General features: G+C 40.2%; 1 protein-coding gene across 4 annotated transcripts in view; it reads right to left on the reverse strand.

The window, feature by feature from the left end:
• Positions 1-7680: 7680 nt before the first annotated feature.
• The window catches only part of LOC122560663 (tubulin epsilon and delta complex protein 2), an 18673-nt gene continuing 3825 nt past the window's right edge, over positions 7681-22528 (reverse strand). For 2 of the 4 annotated variants that reach the window (XM_043711552.1, XM_043711554.1), the window contains exons 3-10: positions 21843-21898; positions 19155-20010; positions 17889-17942; positions 17343-17418; positions 16631-16751; positions 14838-14939; positions 9645-9820; positions 7681-8290 (exon numbers count right to left, since the gene is read on the reverse strand). In XM_043711552.1, coding sequence (XP_043567487.1) covers positions 8144-8290; positions 9645-9820; positions 14838-14939; positions 16631-16751; positions 17343-17418; positions 17889-17942; positions 19155-20010; positions 21843-21898 — 1588 coding nt within the window. In that variant the 3' untranslated portion in view covers positions 7681-8143. The other 2 variants (XM_043711553.1, XM_043711555.1) reach the window with 2 other exon arrangements.

Genomic DNA, 22528 nt, shown 5'->3' on the forward strand with positions numbered 1-22528 from the left:
GGTTACACTCGGACCCCCCCCCCCCCCCCCCCCCCCAAATCTGGTCCACTATTCTCAATGTCCTATCACAATTACTCCCACCTCATCCACCTATTGCCTTCCCAGCTACCTTTCCCCCAGCCCCACCCCGCTATTTATCTCTCAGCCCCCTTCCCACTCCACATTCCTAGTGAAGGACTTATGCCTGAATCATCGATTCTCCTGCTCCTCAGATGTGCTGCCTGACCTGTTGTGCTTTTCCAGTGTCATACTTTTCGACTCGAGTCAAGGTCAGAAGTCACAAGCCACCAAGTTACAGTCCAACAAGTTTATTTGAAATCACAAGCTTTTGGAGCATTGCTCCTTCATCAGATGAAATAAGTGAAGACAATTTTAAAATGGAAGGGCAAAATTTGTTGGTGCAGGCTTGGAGGGCTGAAGGGCCTGTTCCTGTGCTGTATTGTGCTTTGAAAGCTTACGATTTCAAATAAACTAGTTGGACTATGACCTGATGTCATGTGACTTCTGACCTTGGCCAGCAAAACAAAGAGCAGGAGATCGATCTACACAGTCTCACAAACTGGTAGGTACATAGGCAGCAATTTTCAAGCTGTATATAAAAGGGACACAGAATTGAGGACCATTCAGCCTGTTGAGCTTGTCCAGCTGTAGAAAGAGCTATCAAATTAGGCCGATCTCCTGTTTTTCCTAACCTCATCCCTGCATAGCTTTTTTTTTCCAAGTGCATATCCAATTACTGCTTGAATTACTGAATCTATTTCCACCACAATTTAAGACAGTGTATTCCACAATAAAATTAGGGACAATGTATATTCTTCCCTCCACCATAACATCCTCTTGTCCCTTTTGGAAATTTCTGACCTTTATGCCACTGGAAACAATTTCTCCTATTAAAATGCTTGGTTTCAACACCTCCACTAACCAGGTCAGGTTTACGGAGAACAAATCTAACGTCTCTAATGTCTCCATTAAAAAAAACCTTGATCCTGATATAATCTAGTAAATCACTTCTGCAGGACCACCAAGGACTTGTCTTAAGTCATAAAAAGGTGGCGTTCAGAATTGGACACAATTATCTACTGGAGATCAAACCGGTGATTTATGAATGTTTATCATAACATCCTGCTTTTGTACTCTAGGCTTTTTATTAAATCAAGCCAAGGATCCAGGATCCTGTACAATTTTATTTTGCATTTTTTAAAAAAAAGCATTATAACTAGTCATGCCACCTTACATGATCTCTGTTCCTGAGCCCCTTTAAATAATAAAACAGGAGGCCATATAGCCTATCAATCCTTAGTAACTCTCTAGAATAATCAGCCCAATATATTAATTATCTTCATAAGACTGTGACAGTGGAATTTATTGTGTGTTCACGGAAGTTTCCTCAAGCAGTGCATAGAGGGTTTTACTTGTGAAGGGGCAATACTTGACCCACTCTTAGGAAATAGAGCAGGTCAGGTGATTGAGGTGATAGTGGGGAAGCACTTTGGGACCAGTGACCATAGTTCTATTAATTTTAAAACTGTTATGGAGAGGGACAAAACTGTTCCACAGGTTCATGTTCTAAATTAAGGGCAAGGTGAATTTTGATGAAATTAGACAGGGGCTTGCAGAAGTTGATTGGAGTATTTATTCATAGGCAAAGGGCATTTAAAATTGAGATAGCTAGAGTTCAAGGGCGACATGTTCCAGTGAGGGTGAACAGCAAGGTTGGCAGGAATAGGGAATCCTGGATGACAAGAGGTATTGAAGCTCTGACCAGAAAAGAGGCGGCATGGCTCAGATATAGGCAGCTGGGATCAAGGAAATCCCTGGAGGTAGTTAGGGAATACAGGAGTTCACTGAAGTAGGAAATCAGGACAGGGAAAAAGGGGGCACAAGATAGTCTTGGCTGAGAAGATTAGGTGAATTCAAAGAGGTTCTTTAAGTACAGGAAAAAGAGTGACTAGAGAGAGAGAGAGAGAGAGAGAGAGAGAGAGAGAGAGAGAGAGAGAATAGAACCCCTCAAGGATCAAAGTGGACATGTACGTGTGGAATCGCAGGAGATGGGCAAGGTCAGCAATGAATATTTCTCCTCTGTGTTTACTGTGAAGGACAGTTAGTGGTGATATCTTGGGGACAGTCTACATCACAGTAGATGAAGTGTTGGACATATTAGAATATTTGTGATTTTGGAGAAGATTTGTAGCTCAGTTTGTGTATCAGGTTGTAAGTTTGCTTGCTGAGTTGGTAGATTTGTTCTCAGATGTTTTGTCACAATGCTAGGTAATATCATCAATGAGCCTCCGATGAAGTGCTGGTCTTCTGCCGCGCTTGCTATTTGTGGCAGTTGTAGTGGGTGATATCACTTCTAGTTCTGTTTGAGAAGTTGGTAAATGGGGGCCATAGCTGTATGTTTGTTAATGGAGTTCCGGTTTGAATGCCAGGCCATTAGGAGACTTGTGCGCATCTTTGTTTAGCCTATCCCAGAATGAATGTATTGTCCCAGTTGAACTGGTGTCCCTCTTCCTCAGTGTGTATGGATACCAGTGATAGTTGTTCATGTCTTTTGGTGGCTAGTTGGTGCTTATGTATCTTGGTGGCGAGTTTCCAGCCCATCTATCCAATATGATGTTTGTTGCAGTCCTTGCAGGGTATTTTGAATATGACATTTGTTCTGCTGGTTGTTGGTACAGGGTCCTTTAAATTCATCAGGATCTGTTTCAGTGTGGTGGTGGGTTTGTGGGCTACCATGATGCCTAGGTGCCGGCATAGTCTGGTAATCTTCGAGATGTCTTTGATGTACGGTAAGGTGGCTAGAATCTCTGGGCGTGATGGGTCTTCCTGTTTAGGTCTGTTGTGCAGCAATTGTGGACCTGTTGTTCCTGAATACATTGTATAGGTATTTTTCCTCGGCTTCTCATAGTTCCTGGGTGCTGCAGTGTGTTGTGGCTCATGTAAACAATGTCCTGATGCAGCTCCTTTTGTGGGTGTTAGGATGGTAGGTCCTGTAGTTGAGTAACTGGTCAGCCTGTGTGGCTTTCCTGTAAATTCTGGTCTGCAGCTCTCCATTGGCTTTTCTTTCTACTGTGACATCTAGGAAGGGGAGTCTGTTGTTGTTCTCTTCCTCTTTGGTGAACTTTATACCAGTAAGGATGTTGTTTGTGTTTGTGGGTTTCTTCTAATTTGTTGCGTTTCGTGATAACAAAAGTGCCATCAACACAGCTTGGGCTGGATCGTGGGAAGGGCTGTTTGTTCTAACCTCTGCATAACTACTTCTGCTAAGAATCCTGATATTGGTGATCCCACAGGCGTCCTGTTGACTTGCTTGTGATTTGGACGTTGAAGGTGAAGTTGGTTGTGAGGCACAGGTCTACTTGTTTGAGGATGCTGTTCTTGCTGTTGGAGTTGGTGCTGTCAGATGTTTGTGTCCTTGGTTCACCTAACAGCGAGGCCAGTGTTGTCTTAGGCTAGGGTGATATTTATTGATGTGAATAGGGCCGTCAGATCGAAGGAAACCATGACCTCGCTGTCCTCTACTTTGGTTGCAGTTAAGGAATTTCTGGGTGGAGTGGATGGAATGGCTTGGGTCTTTTACTAGGTGTTTCAGTTTTTGTTGCAGTTCCTTTGCTAGTCTGTATGTTGATGTACTAGGAAGTGAGACTATGGGTCTGGGGGGACCCTTGTTTATGCACCTTTAGCAATCCGTAGGAACGGGGTGTGTTGGATCCTTCAGGTTTCATTCTTTGGAGGTCTGTCTTGTTAATTTCACCTGTCTTGTGAAGTTTCCTCATGGTCTTATAACATGGTTTTCTAGCTGTTTGGTTTGGTCCATCACCACTTGTTGTTAGGCGTTGGTATCTGCGAGTAGTATGTTGCTTTGTCAATGTATTGTGTTCTGTTCAGGATGACGGTCATGCGCCCTTTGTCTACCAGTAGGATTACGATATTTCTGTTTTTTCTGAGTCCTTCCAGGGCTTTCCTTTCCAGTGTGTTAAAGGTGTTCCCTTCTTTCTTTCTGGTTAGTGCTAGTGCTACTGTCTGTCTGATGGCCTGCTGGATTTCTTCCATAAGTCCATTGTCTTTCAGGGTGGATTCCACTGCTGCTAGGAAGTCCTTTTTGTCTGCATCCCTGTGGTTGAAGTTCATCCTTGTACTGGATACCTTTTTCCATGTCTGAGAGTGATCAGTCTGCCAGATTCTTTATCCAAGTCTCTGAATTGTCTGTGTTTTTGCTGTGTGTGTGCTTGGCCAGTTTGTCTCGTAGAGCTAGTTTTTTCTTTGTCTTGATCCGCTGTTGTTTAGCATTGATGGCTCATTCTAGTGTACTTGTCCATTCATAGTCAGTCACATATGTGTATTTGTGGAGTCGGTTGTGGGCATCATTTATCATATCATCCTGCAGCCATTCTGTTCTGCTGTTCTTCTGGCTTGTGGGGTATTGAGAGGTGGTTTGTATTTGTTGCATTGTGGTAATACCTGTTTCCTGAGGCATTCATGTGCCTCACTACCCACTTCGCCTTCAAGAACAAGATCTACAAACAAATCAATGGAAGACCTATGGGATCACAAATATCAGGACTCTTAGCAGAAGCAGTTATGCAGAGGTTCGAACGAAAAGCCCTTCCCACAATCCAGCCCAAACTTTGGGTCCGCTTTGTGGATGACACCTTTGTCATCACGAAACGCAACAAATTAGAAGAAACCCACAAACACATAAACAACATCCTAACTGATATAAAGTTCACCAAAGATGAAAAGAACAACAACAGACTCCCCTTCCTAGATGTCCCAGTAGAACGAAAAGTCAATGGACACCTGCAGACCAGCGTTTACAGGAAAGCCACACACGGTGACTACATGAGCAATCATCCCAACATCCACAAATGGACCTGCATCAGGATATTGTTTACGTGAACCACAACACACTGCAGCACTCGAACTACGAGAAGCCAAGGAAAAACACCTATACAGGAACAATGGGTACCCGATAGGCATAGCCCGCCAATTCCTGCACAACAGACCTAAACAGGAAGACACAACATGCTCACAGTCTCTAGCCACCCTGCTGTACATAAAAGACATCTTGGAGATGACAACCAGACTACTCTGGTCCCATGGCATCAAGGTAGCCCACAAACCTACACGGAAACAGCTCCTGATGAATTTAAAGGACTCTGTACCAACAACCAGCAGAACGAACTCCATATACAAAATACCCTGCAAGGACTGCACAAACATTACATTGGACAGATGGTCAGGAAACTAGCCATCAGGATACATGAGCACCAACTAGCTACCAAAAGACATGACCAATTAATGCTGGTATACATATACACAGACAAAGAGGAACACCAGTTCAACTGGGACAGTACATGCATCCGAGGCCAGCCTAAACAAAGACACGCACAGGAATTCCCAGAGGCATGGCATTCAAACTGGAACTCCATTAACAAACCTATTAGACCCCATTTACCAACATCTCAAAACAGAACTGGAAGTGATATTACCTACCACAACAAACATAAATAGCATGTGGAGCAGAACACCAGCGCTTCATTGGAGGCTCACTGATGATGTTACCTAGCATTGTGACAAAACGTCTGAGAACAAGTCTACAAGCCGCCGTGGGCGGCACAGTGGTTAGCACTGCTGCCTCACAGCGACTGAGACCCGGGTTCAATTCCCACCTCAAGCGACTGACTGTGTGGAGTTTGCACGTTCTCCCTGTGTCTGTGTGGGTTTCCTCCGGGTGCTCCGGCTTCCTCCCACAGTCCAAAGATGTGCAGGTTAGGTGAATTGGCTATGCTAAATTGCCTGTAGTGTTAGGTAAGGGGTAAACGTAGGGGTATGGGTGGGTTGCGCTTCGGCGGGTCGGTGTGGACTTGCTGGGCCGAAGGGCCTGTTTCCACGCTGTAATCTAATCTAAAGCTCAGAGAGCAAACTTACAACCCGTATTAGAATGTTTGAATGTAGATAAATCTCCTTGTCCGGACCAGATATATCCAAGAACCCTGAAAGTGGCGACAGAAGAAATTGCAGGAGCCCTGGCTGATATTTTTCCATCCTCATTAGACACAGGTGAGGTCCTGGAAGACTGGAGGGTCGCAAATGTTGTGCTCTTATTCAAGAAGGGCTGCAAAGAAAAACCTGGGAACTATAGATCAGTTAGCCAAACATCTGAGAAGAATCTGAGGGATAAGATATACATGTATTTGGAAAGATAGGGTTTGATTAGGAGCAGGGAGAATGTGAGGACTGAAGATGCAGGAGATCAGAGTCGAGAGCGTGGTGCTGGAAAAGCACAGCAGGTCAGGTGGCATCTGAGGAGGAGAATTGACATTTCGGGCATGCTTATGGAGTTTAATATAGATCAGGGAGAGTCTTGAATTTGGAAAGTTAAATCAATGTATAGTGAATGGTATGGCCTTAAGGAGTGTAGTGGAACAGAGGGACCTTGGAGTTCAGGTGCATGGATCTCTGAAAGTGGAGTCACAGGCAGACAGAGCAGTGAAGGCGGCCTTTGGCACACTGGCCTTCATCAGACAGGGCACAGAGTATGGAAGTTAGAAAGTAATGTTGCAGTTATACAGGATGTTGGTGAGGCCACACTTGAAGTACTGTGTTCAGTTTTGGTCATCTTGCTATAGGAAGGATGTTATTAAACTGGAAAAAAATGAAGAAATTTATGAGGATGTTGCTAGGACTAAAAGGTCTGATTTGTATGGAGAGGTTATTTTTTTAAGAGCATAGGAGTCTGAAGGGGGGATCTTACAGAGGTGTGTAAGATCACGAGAGGCGTGGATAGGATGCATCTTTTTCTCAGGGTTGGGGAATCAAGACTAGAGGGCATCAGTTTAAGGTTAGTGGGGAAAGAATACGCAGAAGGTGGTATGCATATGGAATGATCTGCCAACAGAAGTGGTTGAAGCAGGTACATTAACAACATTTAAAAGGATTTGGAGAAATACTTGGGACAGGAAAGGTTCAGAAGGATATGGACCAAGTGCAGGGAAATGAGGTTAGCATTGATGGACATTTTGGTCAGCATGGATCAGTTTGCTGTAGGACTCTGTGGACTGAAGGGTCTGTTTCCGTGCTGTACATCTCTTTGACTGTATGACCATCTGGCGTTATGGGATTTGAACCTAGGTCTCCGGATTAATAGTACGGCAAAAATACCACTAGGGCATCACCTCCCTGATTTCACATTTCTCTGCATTAACTTACATCTTACATGATCTGTTCACTTCAGCAGTCTCCTGTTGCCATCCTTTTATTAGAATTCAGTAAAGTGCCCAAGTTTCACACCAAAAATGTCTTACATCCGTAAATCCATCCTGCAAGTCATTCATTTTTCCCAGTCAAGTGAATCTAGAAAAGGAGACTGACGCTTATATTCCTAGATTACCACACCATCCAGGTTCACCGATGTGGAGGTTGACAGTGTATTTGAGTTGGTTCCCAGAAATAATCAGAATCTTGGATGAAAAGTGAGAAATAAAGCAATGCCTTTGGGTGGAGAAGTTCAAATGAGCTGGCCAGTGACAGTTCTCCTTTGGATACATATACTCAAGGAATACATTTGATGATTTTTAATAGCTGTACAAATCTAAACTCTGGAATAATTGAATATTTTTTCATTCAACTAGCAATACAAGTACAGATTTTGTATGGTGTAAATGCATAATACAAAAAGTATATTGCTATATATCAGTATGAATAATGTTACTGCTGGAATGGAACATTAAAAGTCAGGTACAGTACAGGCTAGATGCAGTGTAAATACCTCAGCTATGAACACTGTATCTGCATAACATTTTTTCCATTTCTCATACCAAATAATCCACTGTTCTTTCCCGTAGAGATTGACCATCAAGTGCTAATTCTGGGCCTTCTTTGATATGGAAGTGAGTTGAAGTTGGCCAATCTTATTTCACAGAAAATCCTTACAAGTGGCACTTAAGGAGGAAATTGTGATTGGGCTGAGTATGGCTGGTCATGGGTGGTGCTGGAGATGAGCAATCTGTATGAAATCCTTTGTGCTTCTCCAGACAAACTTCTGGTCAAATTATTCTGAAATGTTTGAAACATCTTGTCGGCCTGGATCTTTGTCAGAATTATGGTCGCAAATACTGGTTGGCTGCATCAGTTGCTTCAGTCATTCGGGTATGTTATCCTGCACCAAGGCAGGAAATTGCTCTCCTCCTTCACAAAGCTCAGAGTACACTGCTCGATAAAGGTAGAAAATAGACTGCTCTAGAGGCATGGAGGAAAATAGAATGGGAAGCAGCTCTTCTGCCATAGCCTAAAGAAAACGAAATGTCAGCAAGATCAGTTCCCAATTGCAAATCAAATTTACATTCAGTTATATACTCAAATGCAAATGGGTAGACATTACTACAAATTCCTGAATGCCTCACTCCTGACCCATGCTGATTATTTCAACATGGCAAGCATCACAACTTAGTAAATTCAGTTCCTGGCTGCCTTCTGCAGTATTCTCTAGATAGTGTCCTGGAGTGGATTCAAATTATGCCAGCATGTATCCTCAACTGAGGTGGAGTCTAGACCTCAGCAGCCTCTCTGTGGTTTAGTACAAAATGGTAATGTACTTCCCCATCAAACAGGCACAATAGAAATACCTGAACTAGTCTGGTGTTATTTGGACTTGGAGAGATGTCCTGTTTATATCTTTGGCAATGAAAGAAATACATTGTTTTCTTGTGAGTAAGAATGTGTGTTATTCTCTGTTCCGTTAATCTGACACTATAACATTGCTAGAAATGAAGATACAACCATGTAAGGGGCCATTGTAAAACTTGTTTTCCATACTCATAAATTAAACCATTAGAACAAAGATCAAATATGATATTTTTCTTGTTTTGTGATCACATCCACTTGAATTAATCTGCATTAAGAAAACAAACAATTCATTTCACAACATGGCAATCTTTCTTCAATAGCACAAAAAAAACGGAGGGCAGTAAAGTGATGCAGTGAAAGATGTCATGATAATGTGTCTCAGTGAGTAGAACTCTCACTAGAGTCAAGACATGGTTCAGCAAAAAGCCCACAAGATACAATTCGAGCTGACCCATTCATGCAGTATTGTCTCAAAAGTTAAGTTTAAGACAGATGTTGGAGTAAGGCTTCATCTCCTGTTGAGAACGTGGAAAAATCTGAACAGAGTTTAAAAGATTAAGGGCCCTGGCTACTGTTCTTCCCTCAACCAATGTCACTGGTTATTTGATTTGTTGTTATTAGGCCTTGTGCAGAATGTGGCTACATCCTCGCCTATTTTTAATCTTCAATGATGTCACAACAAGTGAACTGTTCGTTATGCTGTTGTCAAATGGACTAAAGTGTTTCCAGTAACTACATTTTAAAAGTATATTGTTGGCTGTAAAGCATATGGCATTTCCTGTTATCATGAAAGGCATTTCACAAACACAAGACTGTTTCTTTAATGGCTCAAAAAAAATCATAACCAAAGCTGCTCACTGTTTCATGTCGTAATAATCAGGTAGCAAGAAAATCAAAAGGAAAATTCCGTGGGTACTTTCTTTGGAAACAGAAGCAACAGGGGCAATCTTGAATCTCTCATTAAAATATCCTGTTTTAATATTGCATATATGTACAGTAGTTCCAATGGAAATTACCTTTTGAATCTGAATCTGTCTTTGGAGAGTCTGTACTTGAAACCGGAGAGCCTCCATTTCCTTCAGCTCCTGCAGTGTGGAGTAGAATAGGAGAGGTGCAGACTTGCCACCAAAACATTTGCATTTTTTGAAGTTGACCGTCCAACAGCTCCCAAACTTCGCCCAAAACGTTTCAGCTATTCTCAGATAAAACACAGACAGTTAAATGATGACATGGGAAACACTAGCTAGCTCTGGTGGGTTAACAACCTCCAAAATGTGATTGAACCAGACAGACCATGGAAAATCCTGCCACAGCACTTGGGAAAATGCTCAATTAACTCAAATAAGCTGTGGAACTACAGATCTTAATCTCTGTTGGGAATTATCATTATGATATTTCCGATCATGAATAGTTTAGCTAAGGTAATTGCACTCTGTGCTAATATAAGCTGGAAATAAGTTTGGACCACTTGCAATGCATCGCCTGGTAGAACTGCCCAATGTCAATCACTGACTGGTTGACATTGTGAAAGATGACTCAATTGATGCAAAGGTAATGGTAAAATCGCCATAGTCTTACCAGACCATACAGCTGCTCTCTCAATAGAGAGACAAGACTAGTGGTGGCTTAACCTGAAGGTCACCACACCTCAGGTCAGGGGTAAGGTTAAGGAGGAGTCCTTCATGGTATTGTCAGCTGGAGCAGTAATTGAACCCTTGTTGTTGGTACTTCTTTGCACTTCAAACCAGCCATCTAGCCAACTGAGACCCTTGCACCACATGTTTTGACAGATTGTGACAAAGCTGCTCATTTAACAAGCCTTTAACTAGCCTTAGATTTTTCTTTGGCTGAGAGATTGTAAACAACACAGACTCTGAAAAGTCTGGGCTTGAAGGATTTTAGGGCCAATTTGATAATAGCTAAGAGATACTGCCTCAAGTAGAAGGCTTTCAAGTTTTAAAAAAGAACAAGTACAATGAATGGGGAGTGGCTAGTTCTCCCAACTCAGCTTTTCTCTGGTTTAGTTTGGCTTTAAGCAGTAGTGTGAAAAGAGCTGCTGGACCCAAATAAGCAGGTCCAGGCTGGTACTCGCTCTCTGACTTCTATCCTGTAAGAACCTGTTTTGATTATTCGTTTTGTGCCAAGGGGTCTTTATGGGGCATTTTTGCAAGTACTTGGAAAAGCATCATTAACAGAGTCGTTAACCTCTGTTGAGTTTTCAGAGACATTAAGTTGTTCGGTATTCTGTTTTCTGTTGTTTGTGTTTCATTCAGTAATCTTGTAAATAAATTCCATTTTGTTTAAAACTAAGTGGTTTGACCAGTAGCATTTCTCCTGGAATATTCATTTTACACCTGCTGAAAACAACTAGTAAAGTTAGAGTCTGGGCTACCTTCTTGAAATGTTTAGAGGGATCTGGCCTGGTCCATAACAAGATTTATGTCTGATCTAAACTTGCAGCGGGGTAACGCGGTTAAGAAATTCAAACTTACATTTTCTTTATGAGCAAGAGCTGATGACAATTCTCATCATATCCCTAGTGTACCATTGTATGTGTGAAGCAGGACAGGCCATACGTGCTCAGCCCAGTATTCCTGATTCTTAATAAAAACTGAAAAAAACTGGTATGGCAACATCAATGGAGAGAAATTAGAGATAACGTTTCAGGTCAAGTAAACCTTCCTCAATTCTGACCTCGACCTGAAATATTAACTGTGATCTTTCTCCACAGATCCTTATCCAACAATTTCTGTTTTTATTCCTGATTCTTCTTAGCAACTGCAAACTTGGAGAGGGTTCTGCCATCCTCAGAATGGTGATTCTGTGCAATGATGCTGGCATAAAAACCCAACAGTAAGATCAGTGGTAGCAGAAAAGGTATGATGTGGGGTGATGATCAGCAGCAGGAGAAGAGGCTTTATATTGGAAGTGTGCTTCTGTAACAGACTCTGAACAGTCAGGGCTTACAGAAGCTCTGGGAGGCATTAGATCCAAATAGTTGGGATTGGAGTTCAGAAGTAGTCCTGATAAGCAATCCGGTGTAGCTGAAAGTGGAGTTAAAGGAAGCCACAAGCAGCATGTACTTGGTAACTGAGAAATACTGGACTCAGAGGAACCCTCAGCATAGTATTAGTTTAGGGAGGCTTATTGCTTGCAAAAAGAACTGGAATTGGGCCTGGGAGTACGTTTTGGATGCAGTCATGGGAATTCAGTGGTAAGCAACTTCAGGGTAAGAAAGTAACAGCCCAAGAGCAGCCATTGAGAAATAAGTGACAAGAATTTTTAAAGAAGTTCAGAAGCTAATCTTTGGAAATGAAGAATTAGAAGAGATTAGGTCACATTTCGTATCAGTAATGTCAGGTGGTGGAGTGCGGAGAAACGATGTTGCTTAGAAGTCAGTGGAATCGATCTTAACTGCACCTCCGGGATATCTATGGGATATTTGACCACAATATTTTCTGTTATATGTACCTTTTGTTAATTCAGGATGTTAAAGTATAGCTTATTTCGTAGATAGTTTACTTCTCGAACTTTGGAAAAACTGTGCAACCTTGTGGCTGGCTAGGAATTCATAAAGGGGAGAAACAAGGCTGGCCATATATATGACAGCTGAAATAGCTGTAAATCAGAAACAAAAGTGGAGATTGCTAGAAAAACTCAGCAGGTCTGTCAGCATCTGTGGACAGAAATTGGGTTTCGGGTCAAGTGACTTCCTCGAAATTGACTGATGGGAAAATGTCAGTTTATAAGTAGAAGATGGGTGGGTGGAGGGGTAAGGAATAAATGATTGGTTGAGAGAGTCTGCTATTATACAAAACCCATTGTTAACCACTAACAGTCTCCATTAGTAGCCATGTCATTATCCATTCCTTGGTCTGTCCAACTGTTCTTCTCTCTCTTTGGGCTCTATCTCCACTATCATTTATTCCTTACTTCCTCTTCCCACCCTATCTTCTGCATACAAACTGACATTTTCCTAGCTACCATCAGTTCTGAAGAAGGGTCACTTGCCTTGAAATGTGAACTCTGGTTTCTCTCCACAGATGTGGTCAGACATGCTGAGCTTTTCTAGCAATCTCTATTTTTGCTTCATACATTGATAGGATGGAACGCTTGAAGGATACTGAGGAAGCAAGGGGAAAAATTGCGGAGGCACTGGTCTTAATCTTCCAGCCCTCCCTAGATTCAAGAATTGTGCCAGAGGATTCAAGAATTCCAATTGTTACACACTTAGCCGGTAAAAGGGTGCAAAACTAAATCTAGCAATTACATGTCAGTGAGCTTAACCTCAGTGTTGATTAATTAAAGACAAATCAGTTAACTTGATTGGAACCTTTGATTAATTAACAGGGAGGGATGGTAAGGATTATACAGTTGATGTGGACTTTCAAAGCCATTTGATAAAGTGCTAGATAAGTGCCAGCAAAGTCAAAGTCCATGAAACAAAACGGGCAATGAAAGCATGGATTAAAAAAAACTAACTGTGCGACACAAAGTAGTTATATGGCTTTTCGTACTGGAGGGACATATATACATGATTTCTTAGGGATCTGTATTACCACCAATCTTTTTCTTGATTTACAGGTTGTTCTGCGATTGTACACATTTCGTTAACGCAAATTTGCTGTAACACGATTGACAAATTAGGGACAGTTTCTAAAACGTGAATTTTTATAATGTGTGTTGGCTGTAACGCGATTACATCGCCAACAGTTTAAGCACAGTTTCTGAAGCACAACTTTTCAATTATGTGGGGTTGCAGAAGACTATAACCATCACGGTATTGAAGAGCTATTTGTATATTAATGACCTTGACTTGGTTGTGCAGAGCCCAATTTCAAAATATGTAGATGACACAAACTTGGGAGACACTGTAAACTCTGAAGTGAGTTAGTGATTGTAGTAAGTAAGACAGCCAGACTATAGAATCAACAGATATGTGGTACATAAAATATAATACAGAGGAACCTGAAGTGCTCCATTTTGGCAGCAAGAATGATAGAGAGACAATATGAAGGATACAATTCTCCTTCTACAGTGTCTTCTCACCAGTGATCTCTACAACCGAGGAGGACAAAAACAATGTTACCACATCCAGAATTCCTTACAAACCACATAACATCCTGACTTTGAACAAAATACTATTCCTTCTCTGCTCCTTTGTCAGAAACCTGGAACCATCTCCTTAATTGCACTATTGGTGCATCTATAGCGCATGGACAAGGGCAGTTCAAGAAAGCTACCACCTGCTCAAGGAGAACAAATATCTGTCTTACAAGTGATACTCCCATGCCAGGAAATGTCAAAGAGCGTTCCAAAGAGAATCCAGGAGAAGAAGGATATGGGGGTACATGGGTTCAAATTGTTGAGGCAGGGCAGGATGAGGAAGTAATAAGTTATACAGATTCCTGGGATTTTAAATAGAAAGAATAATAAAAGACATAGGTATGGTGAACCTTTATAAATCACTGGTGCATTCAACAGGAGTATTGACTCCAAATCAGGGCACAGAACTTTAAGAAGATATTACAAGAGTACTAGACAAAGACTTCAGATAAGTAAACAGGATAGAGAAGCTGTGGCTAGAGTTCGCCTTAGAGAAGCTAAGAGGAGATTTGATATGGGTCTTCAAAATCAAGAGGTATCAGGACAAAATAGATATGATAAATAGTATCCATTGTCAGTAGGGTCTAGATCCAGAGGACAAAGATTTAAGGTGATTGGTACAAGAACCATAGACAGACAAGGGAAAACATTTTATTCATCATACATGGTTAGGATTTCAAATGCACTGCCTGAAATGTTTTTCCTAGACAAACCTGATCAACACATTCAACAGAAAATGAAATAATTACCTGATTAGAAAAAATATCAATGGGGCGTGGAAATGGTGGTTGAGTAGGTCTAGTCGAGTTGCTGTCAAAGACAGCTGACACAAATATGGCAAGTCAAGTGACCTCCTTTTGTGCTGTACCCATTCTAGGATTTTATTTGCTCCAGACCTTTAGTGTATGAGGTATAGTCAGCCTGAGGTAACCGGAATCAAGCTGAAAATGTGTTGCTGGAAAAGAGCAGCAGGTCAGGCAGCATCCAAGGAACAGGAAAATCGACGTTTCGGGCATAAGCCCTTCTTCAGGAATCAAAGTATCAAAATCAAGATATAATTCACAGCATCAATTATTGTTTGGGTGAAAAGATCAATTACTCACCATCCACAAACTGCTCAATCTGCTGAATGAGGCTTGATACAGTATCTTGGCATCTCTCCAGTATCTGAAGACTCTCATGTTCATGCTGATAACTAAGGGGACCTTTGACAAATGGGAGTACAATTATCATCTTCTATACACACTATCAGGAATCCTAATACTGAATGAGAATGCAGATCTTTTGAGGAATTATTAAAATGTGTGTTAAAATGTGTGTAACACAATTATATTGCCAACACTTTAAGCGCTGTTTCTGAAGCACAATTTTTCATTAACAGGAACAGATGAATAGCTCAATGCCCCATCAGGAATGCAAATGTAAACAATTGTTTTGGTTAACTAGCTAATGATGTGTCTGTTTCCCAAAACAAACAAACAATGTTTGTTTCAAATATTAACAGTTAAATATGTTTTATTCAACTTCAATAATGAATAAGTGGCATTTAGAATAGGAAAAACATTTGAAGTAAAATATATACACACACTAGGAACACAATATAAAAATGTTGGTAATGGATTGATTTGAGCAAGTTAAGCACAACTTCTTGAATAGTTCAAGAATCTGTCAATTTGATGAACCGATTCTTGATTGTTGAGTTTTCAATTTCATTCAGTGACTTTGCTGAAGACTTAAAATATCTAAAACTTCTAATTTCTTCAAACATTTCAAAGAATTCCTTTGTCTAAAACAATACTTCTGAAAATATTCAGAAGTTGATCTTTCAAAACCAAGTGAAATTAAATCTAACTATACAAATGACATTAAAAATAGGAAGCATGACTTACCAAATAGAAAATTTGACTTCCAAAACTAACTTATGAATTTTTTTGATGGGTGTATACAAACGTATGAATCATCACCATAAAGCAAATCAAAGAGGCTCTAGTAGCACAGTGGTAGTGTCCCTATCCCTGGACAAAGAAGACCATGTTCAGGTCCAACCTGCTTCAGGTGTGTAGTAACTGATTCAATAAAACAGTTTGATCCAAGATTAAGGATATAAAGTGGACATTACATTTAAGGATCAAACTTAAGAATTGCTAAAAACTAAATGTGCCAGTTTGAATTTCTCTCCTTCTCCAATTAGGCGCATCTATACACATTTTTTCTCTCTCTCTCTCGGAAATGTCAAGTTTGGCATTTGGCAAATATATTGATTTACTTGCTTCTAGTTCAAATCTCCCTCTATTGCATTAATTATTGTCTGGCTATTTTAAATTAAGACAATCAATATTTTTCATTAACTGTGCTATTTATCCTCTTCCTTCCTTTATTCTCAGTGTTCAGATCAGAATCCACTGGAAGGTCTCCTACCCAACACTCTCTATACAGGAACTGCCACACTGATGTAGCCCTTCTGTCCCTGTCTTGACCTCACCTACTAGTTGCTTTTTGATATTTCTTCACTACTTTCATCTTTGCTTATGTCCTGATCCTTAGTTCTTCAATACAAGAAAAATGCTACAGTAGCTGATATAGTCAATGGAATCTAGAAATTATGCTAACTTTCTCTTGATTTCAAACTACCTACACCAGCTGGTCAAATTGTATAAGGAACATCCTGGAGATGAATAGCATGCTCACCAATTATCCTGCAGTGGAGGCTTTCTTTGGAGTACGACTCCATTCTGTTGCTTGCAATAAAGTCTAGGAGTGTTATTCCTATTCTGTCTTTTGGAAAGACAAAGTTCTTCTCTCAGAGAAATTGTCCTTCTGTACAAATTGTGCTTCACAACTAATCTCTTCCTATGGTCACGTTTAATAAGTTACAAATAATTTATAAAGGATATACCTGAAGAATTGAGTAGGAAATCTGTACGCACATATTGGTCAATACATTTGTAAAGTTCATAGATGTTGTCCAATTGTTCTTCAATCTGTGCACAACTTACAGGTGGGAGCTGTGAATGGAACTTGGTTGAGGTTAAGCAAAGCTCTGTAAGATTTTATAGTAAGTTTTCCTCTTCATTACACTGGCTTTTGACAGAATGTATTCAGACAATGAGCATGAACTGGAAATGGACTTGAAATCCTTTAAAAGGAAGCAGGTTACATGTCGGGAGAGGCTTAAGTGCATCAAAATCCCAGGAATGTTATTTTAGTCGATAAGTTTCCTTTCACTTTTTGCTTCTGTTACAGGTATTTGTCTCACAAGTATATATGAACAGACTAAAACTAAATTATTGGATTGGAGTTATATCTTTGTAATGTGAACTTTTGTAAATAAAAATTTAAGTAAATAAAGATTAGACTCAATTTCAATTCTTCACAAATGGGCTACCTGAAACAGAATATATGGTGGAATCAACATTTCTGAAGCTAAAATCTATGATGATAATCCAGCTTTCAAAGTGATCAGTAATTCCTTCCTGTGTTAACTCTTTCTATTGACATTAATTCAGATATTCAAATTCAGAAAACAAAAATAGAAAAATTCTGAATGATTTAACTTTGTGCTTGTTAATTGTACAACACATTCCACAATCTTCAACATGAAAGGATACTGCTGACTGAATGTTTTGCATGAAGCTTGCTTTCTGGATTTCATCAGTTTCACTGGCAGACACCTGTCCCCATAAGCTAGAAGACAAAAACAGAATGAATAATAGGTGTTTGCCTTTGCTCAGCTATTTTGACCACTCAAAATTATTACTGTGGTTAGGATATTTCTATGAGTAACTCCTTCTACAGTATGAGAGAGAAGATTGGGGCAATTTCAGATTTTGGCATAAAAGCGAAAAAGAAAAATGCATGGGGTGGTGATAGTGATAGTAGTTGGTATGTGTAGGTGTGCAGGGGAATCCTGCTGATCACCACTCTTATGTGCTCAGCCAGGAAATAATGGGGAGGTCAAGAAGTATTCTATGTACAGTACCCTTCTTTCTGCCCCACTTATTACTGAAAAAGTCAATGATGAGGCAGGACAAATATGTTAAAATACATCTTAAAACAGTGAAAATGTTTGAAATCAAGGCAACAGGATGTGTATTTCAGGTTATGAGGGAAACATATATTCAGCTTCTACAACTTTGTTCCAAGATTCTGCTTACCGTGCATTTCTACATCGCTGCTTTCTCCACTCTGAAGGAAGTTTCAGTGTTGACCTATGAAGAATTAAGGGTGACTTATAGTTCATAAAGTCCATCAACATCTCAATTTTGTCAACAATGGAAAACTGTTAATTATTCAAGCTACAATCAATCAGAACTCAGATATCCACAATAGAGTTTAAATTAAATCCAATTTCCCCGTTTTCTTTTCCTCACTGACTTACACTCATCCTCTATTATCTAACAGACTGAACTTTAAACTTGTCCCTCCATAACCTTGCCCCATCCTTGCTCAGCTACTCCCTCCATAAATGTCTTCTCACATGTTTCAGTTCTTAAATGCTTGCATTTTTCATCACCTCTTCACTCTGGCACCACACTAAGCAATCCCAATCCTACTCTCCCAATATCCTCAAATCCTTCCACTCCTTTCTGTAACCTTAAGAAAACTCAATTGTTTGTAAAACCTTCCATAATCTCGGAGAAAGCCTCACATTCATTCCTTTTCCCTGTGAAACATCTCAAGATAATAAAAGGAGTTGGTTCTATATCACGAGAAGATGTTGACAGGAACATTAGCACTGGAATTACCTTGGAAAATCAAAGTTTTGGATAAATAATGATTCTCGCAAAACTTTAAAAAAATTTAAATCTTTACTCCTCTAGGATTAATTATACATCATCTTAGTCCTGGGCATTGAGCACCCCCTCACAGTTGATTGAGCAACTCCATCTGCTTAGTGGTACTGAGCCAGAAAGATCAGCAGCTGCAAAACCTAGTTTCTGGTGAACATTGGCTCATCTAGAATGTAACAATACCTCATAACAACTCAAAGCTAGAGAGGAAGATAGGGATCTCATTAAGAGCTCATTAGATAATCGACCAGGATTGGATCCAATGAACAGCTAGCCTTCATTTAGAACTTTGTCACACATTACTGCCAGCAGAACAAGAACCCAAGAATCAAAATAAAAGTTAAAACAAAGAATCAGGACTTTGGCTTGCTGACGTCTTGTGGAGGAAATTCAAAGAATTTCACACAGTCAGCGCATACAAGTCAGCTCCAATATATTACATATATTCCTGTCTTCAGTTCAGGTATTCTATCTTTTCAGACAAAGTCTTTACCTTACTCGGATCTTCAATGCAACTGCATTAAATTTGAAGACAGATGTAAGGTACAGCATATCAGGAAAAAAAAAGACAAAAGACAAATGCTTGTTTAGAAAAATGCATAAATTAAGGTAAATTTATGATCCTCTTACCCACTTCCTTGAAGGGTGAATAATTTGAGTTTCTCCATGGAAGAGCTTTCATTTTGGAGCATGGTCTGTTCAGAAGCACTCAAATGTACAGTTTCTTTCATACAATTGGCCCTCTGCTGGCTAATGACAGGGGATGTCATTTTGGGAGCAGTGTCTGCAAATGCAGAAATCTGCACGCTGTGTGGTGTAACTGTTCTTTGAATAATGTCTGTATCTTCCAGGTTCAGACCATTATGAGATGCAATTGTTCTTGGAATGGTTTTTAAGGACCAGAGCCTACTTTGTTGAGCTCTGTTTCCTGCCCTGTCAACTGAGGCAGATCGTTTTGTTTGTTGTATAGCAGCAGTTTTAACTAGGCCTGGGGTATGCAAGGAGCCTCGAACTAATTTCCCCACAGCTGGTGACGTAGACTTTCTCTTCACATCCTGCTTGGTTTTATATGGCAGCTTCAATGTACAAGATTCTGGTTTCCTGGAAGAGACAGCATGTGCTGCAACCCTCTTCCCAGCAACTCCATCTGCTAAATGTCTTGATAAGTACCTCTCCTTACATACTGATGCTGTCACTTTACCACAAGTATTGTTCATATTGGCACCAGCTAGCTTTGTCTTGCTACCTGACCTCAGTGTCCTTGACAAAACATCCTCTAAAGGTTTATCTCTGTAGCTGGCTGCCTGCAGATGTTTGACAATGCCATATCCTGCATTAGTTGGCACTGTGCTGTCGTCAGAGGTATGTGGTTGGATCTGCTTTATTTCAAACACGCTTTGATGGGTTTGTCGAATTCGTAGAGCTTTGGCCAGAGTTCTATTCAACAACGCCAACTCCTGCAATTCCTCATAACTAGAAGCATGCTCTAGAACAGAAAAACAAAGTGAATTGAGACGAGGATTCAGCTCCCATTCTGCAATTTTAAACTCAGGCTTGTTAATCCACTATATCATTCAATAGACCAGTGATTCTCATGATCTTCTACCCATCACCCATAATGATCCTTAATACTCTGCTTATCACCCCATAGTGGCCCTCAGGACCTCCAGCCATGAGTCCACAGTGGTAAGCACATCATTAACTTGGTTCACTGGGGTGAGATCTGGAGAAAAAAAAAATTAAAATAGGCCACTGCTGATGGGGAAAACTCATTTCATGTATTTTGTGCAATAGAATCAAGAATTTATGATACGTTTCAGAAAGTAAATTGCCCACAGTGATTATTCAAGACGTGCACGTCACAAACAAAGACAGCAATTGTGGAAAAGCTCAGCAAGTCTGGCAGCATCTGTGTTCTTTCCACAGATGCTGCCAGACCTGTTGAGCTTTTCCAGCAATTTCTGTTTTTGTTTCTGATTTACAGCATCTGTGGCCTTTTCCGTTTTTATTTATATATGACATGCACGTGTTAGTGGAACGGGGTAAAAGGAGGATGACGATAAAAGGTTAAAAAAAAAAGCAAATTCCAGTTCTTTAAGAGCAGCTGAATGTTGCTGGGCTGTGTAAAAAACCATGAGATAAGCAGTCCTTAGAACTTCTGAAAAATTGTGGGGGTTAAGAATTATACAATTTTTGTTCCAGAATAGGGCACCATGGACTTACTGGATAATATGGCTGCTCTCTCCTTGGAGAGACACAACTGGTAGTGATTTAACACAAACATCTCAAACGTAGGGCAAGGGTGAGAAGGAGAGTACTTCATGGCCTCAGCCAGTGCAGGAATTAAACTCATATTGTTGAAAGAATCTCTAGAGGAAAGGATCCAATGAAACCAGGGATGAGGTATCTGAATCACATATTGGAAATCCCCTTGGTACAGGCTTATCTACAAAACAAAAAGCTTTTTTTTTGAAAACGAAAAATATTTGAGAACTTCTTTATCATGAGGATATTATTGTTAATTTTGCAGAGGCTATCACCTCGAAAGTCACATTTTAATAAGTGACTGAAAAAGGGACAGTGAGCTTTAGGCAAACTAATTCATGACATCACAATGCAAACAAAATCATGCTTCTAGAGAGAAGCAAGAAAAATAGGAATCATCTGAGATTAGTAAACAGACTGGACACATGCAAATAATCCTCCAGAAACAAAACTCTCAGATTACAGACTGCATTACCAGAGTTTGTAACCAAGTTAGACTTGGTTTGATAGGTGGCTGAAAAAAAGATGAAGGAATGTAGGGACAGAGTGCAGATGTATTTGATTAGAATATTGCTTATGAATAACCATCAATATGGACTGCTTGGGCCAAAGACCTTGTTCATGTGTTGAAATGGAATAAGCTCAAAGACCTGAATGGCCTGTTATTGTGTAGCTCTGTACAAAATAAAACATATGGTACATCAGATGCACAGATCCAAGTTTAAGGAGATTATACAGAAAACTGATACACTTCTTACAACACAAGTAGAGTATGGTGTTTAGTTTATCCACAATATTTACCAAAAGACTTAGTGCTTCTGAAGGGTTTAAGGAAGGACAACAAAGAGGTAGAATTCATGAACTATAAGAATTCTTTAAATTTCTACAAATTGAAGTAAAAGAAAATTCTGTTTAGAAGCAACTAACTAAGGGGAGGCATTGACAAAGCAGAAAAAGGTGGTACATGAACCAGAAGTCAACCTCTTGAGATGAAATTTTCAAGTTTCTAAAATATGAATGCTCTGCTCCTTTGGAAAATTCAGTCAGGCAAACCTGTCCTGCTGGTAGTGGCTCCATTCTTTGCTGGTTTCTCTCTAGCGCTGGGATTCCTGAGAACAGACATCAATAAAGTTTTAATAATAAACATGAGATGCTAGAAAGGAGTTTGCCTTTAATTAAAGGATTGATCTATTTTGGGCACTAATATTCTACTTAAAGTTTAATAACTGTACACATTCCTGAAACAAGATTGCATTGAAATTTGATTCAAACCGAGGTCTAACCACTGCCTGCACAAAAGCTAGACTTAAACAGGGATTGGTCTAAATTTCTCTGTACACTAAATTTAGTGCAAAAAGGGATCAGAGTAAAGCAATGCTTTCCACTCTGACTACATCACGTTCAGTGCCAAAAGTTACATATGGAACAATTGCACTCTTTTGAACTGTGATGTGTGGAACATAAAAATACTTTCACTTAGGGATATGTGTTGAAAAGACCAGTAGCAATGTATTCACGGTGTGCGCAGGTGTGTAACTGTCTGAAACAAGTTCTATAATTGCTGTGGTTCTGTTCGCCGAGCTGGAAGTTTTTGTTGCAAATGTTTCGTCCCCTGTCTAGGTGACATCCTCAGTGCTTGGGAGCCTCCTGTGAAGCGCTTCTGTGGTGTTTCCTCCGGCATTTATAGTCACCTAGACAGGGGACGAAACGTTTGCAACAAAAACTTCCAGCTCGGCGAA

This window comes from Chiloscyllium plagiosum, chromosome 21 (genome assembly GCF_004010195.1).
Source record: "Chiloscyllium plagiosum isolate BGI_BamShark_2017 chromosome 21, ASM401019v2, whole genome shotgun sequence".
NCBI lineage: Eukaryota > Metazoa > Chordata > Chondrichthyes > Orectolobiformes > Hemiscylliidae > Chiloscyllium > Chiloscyllium plagiosum.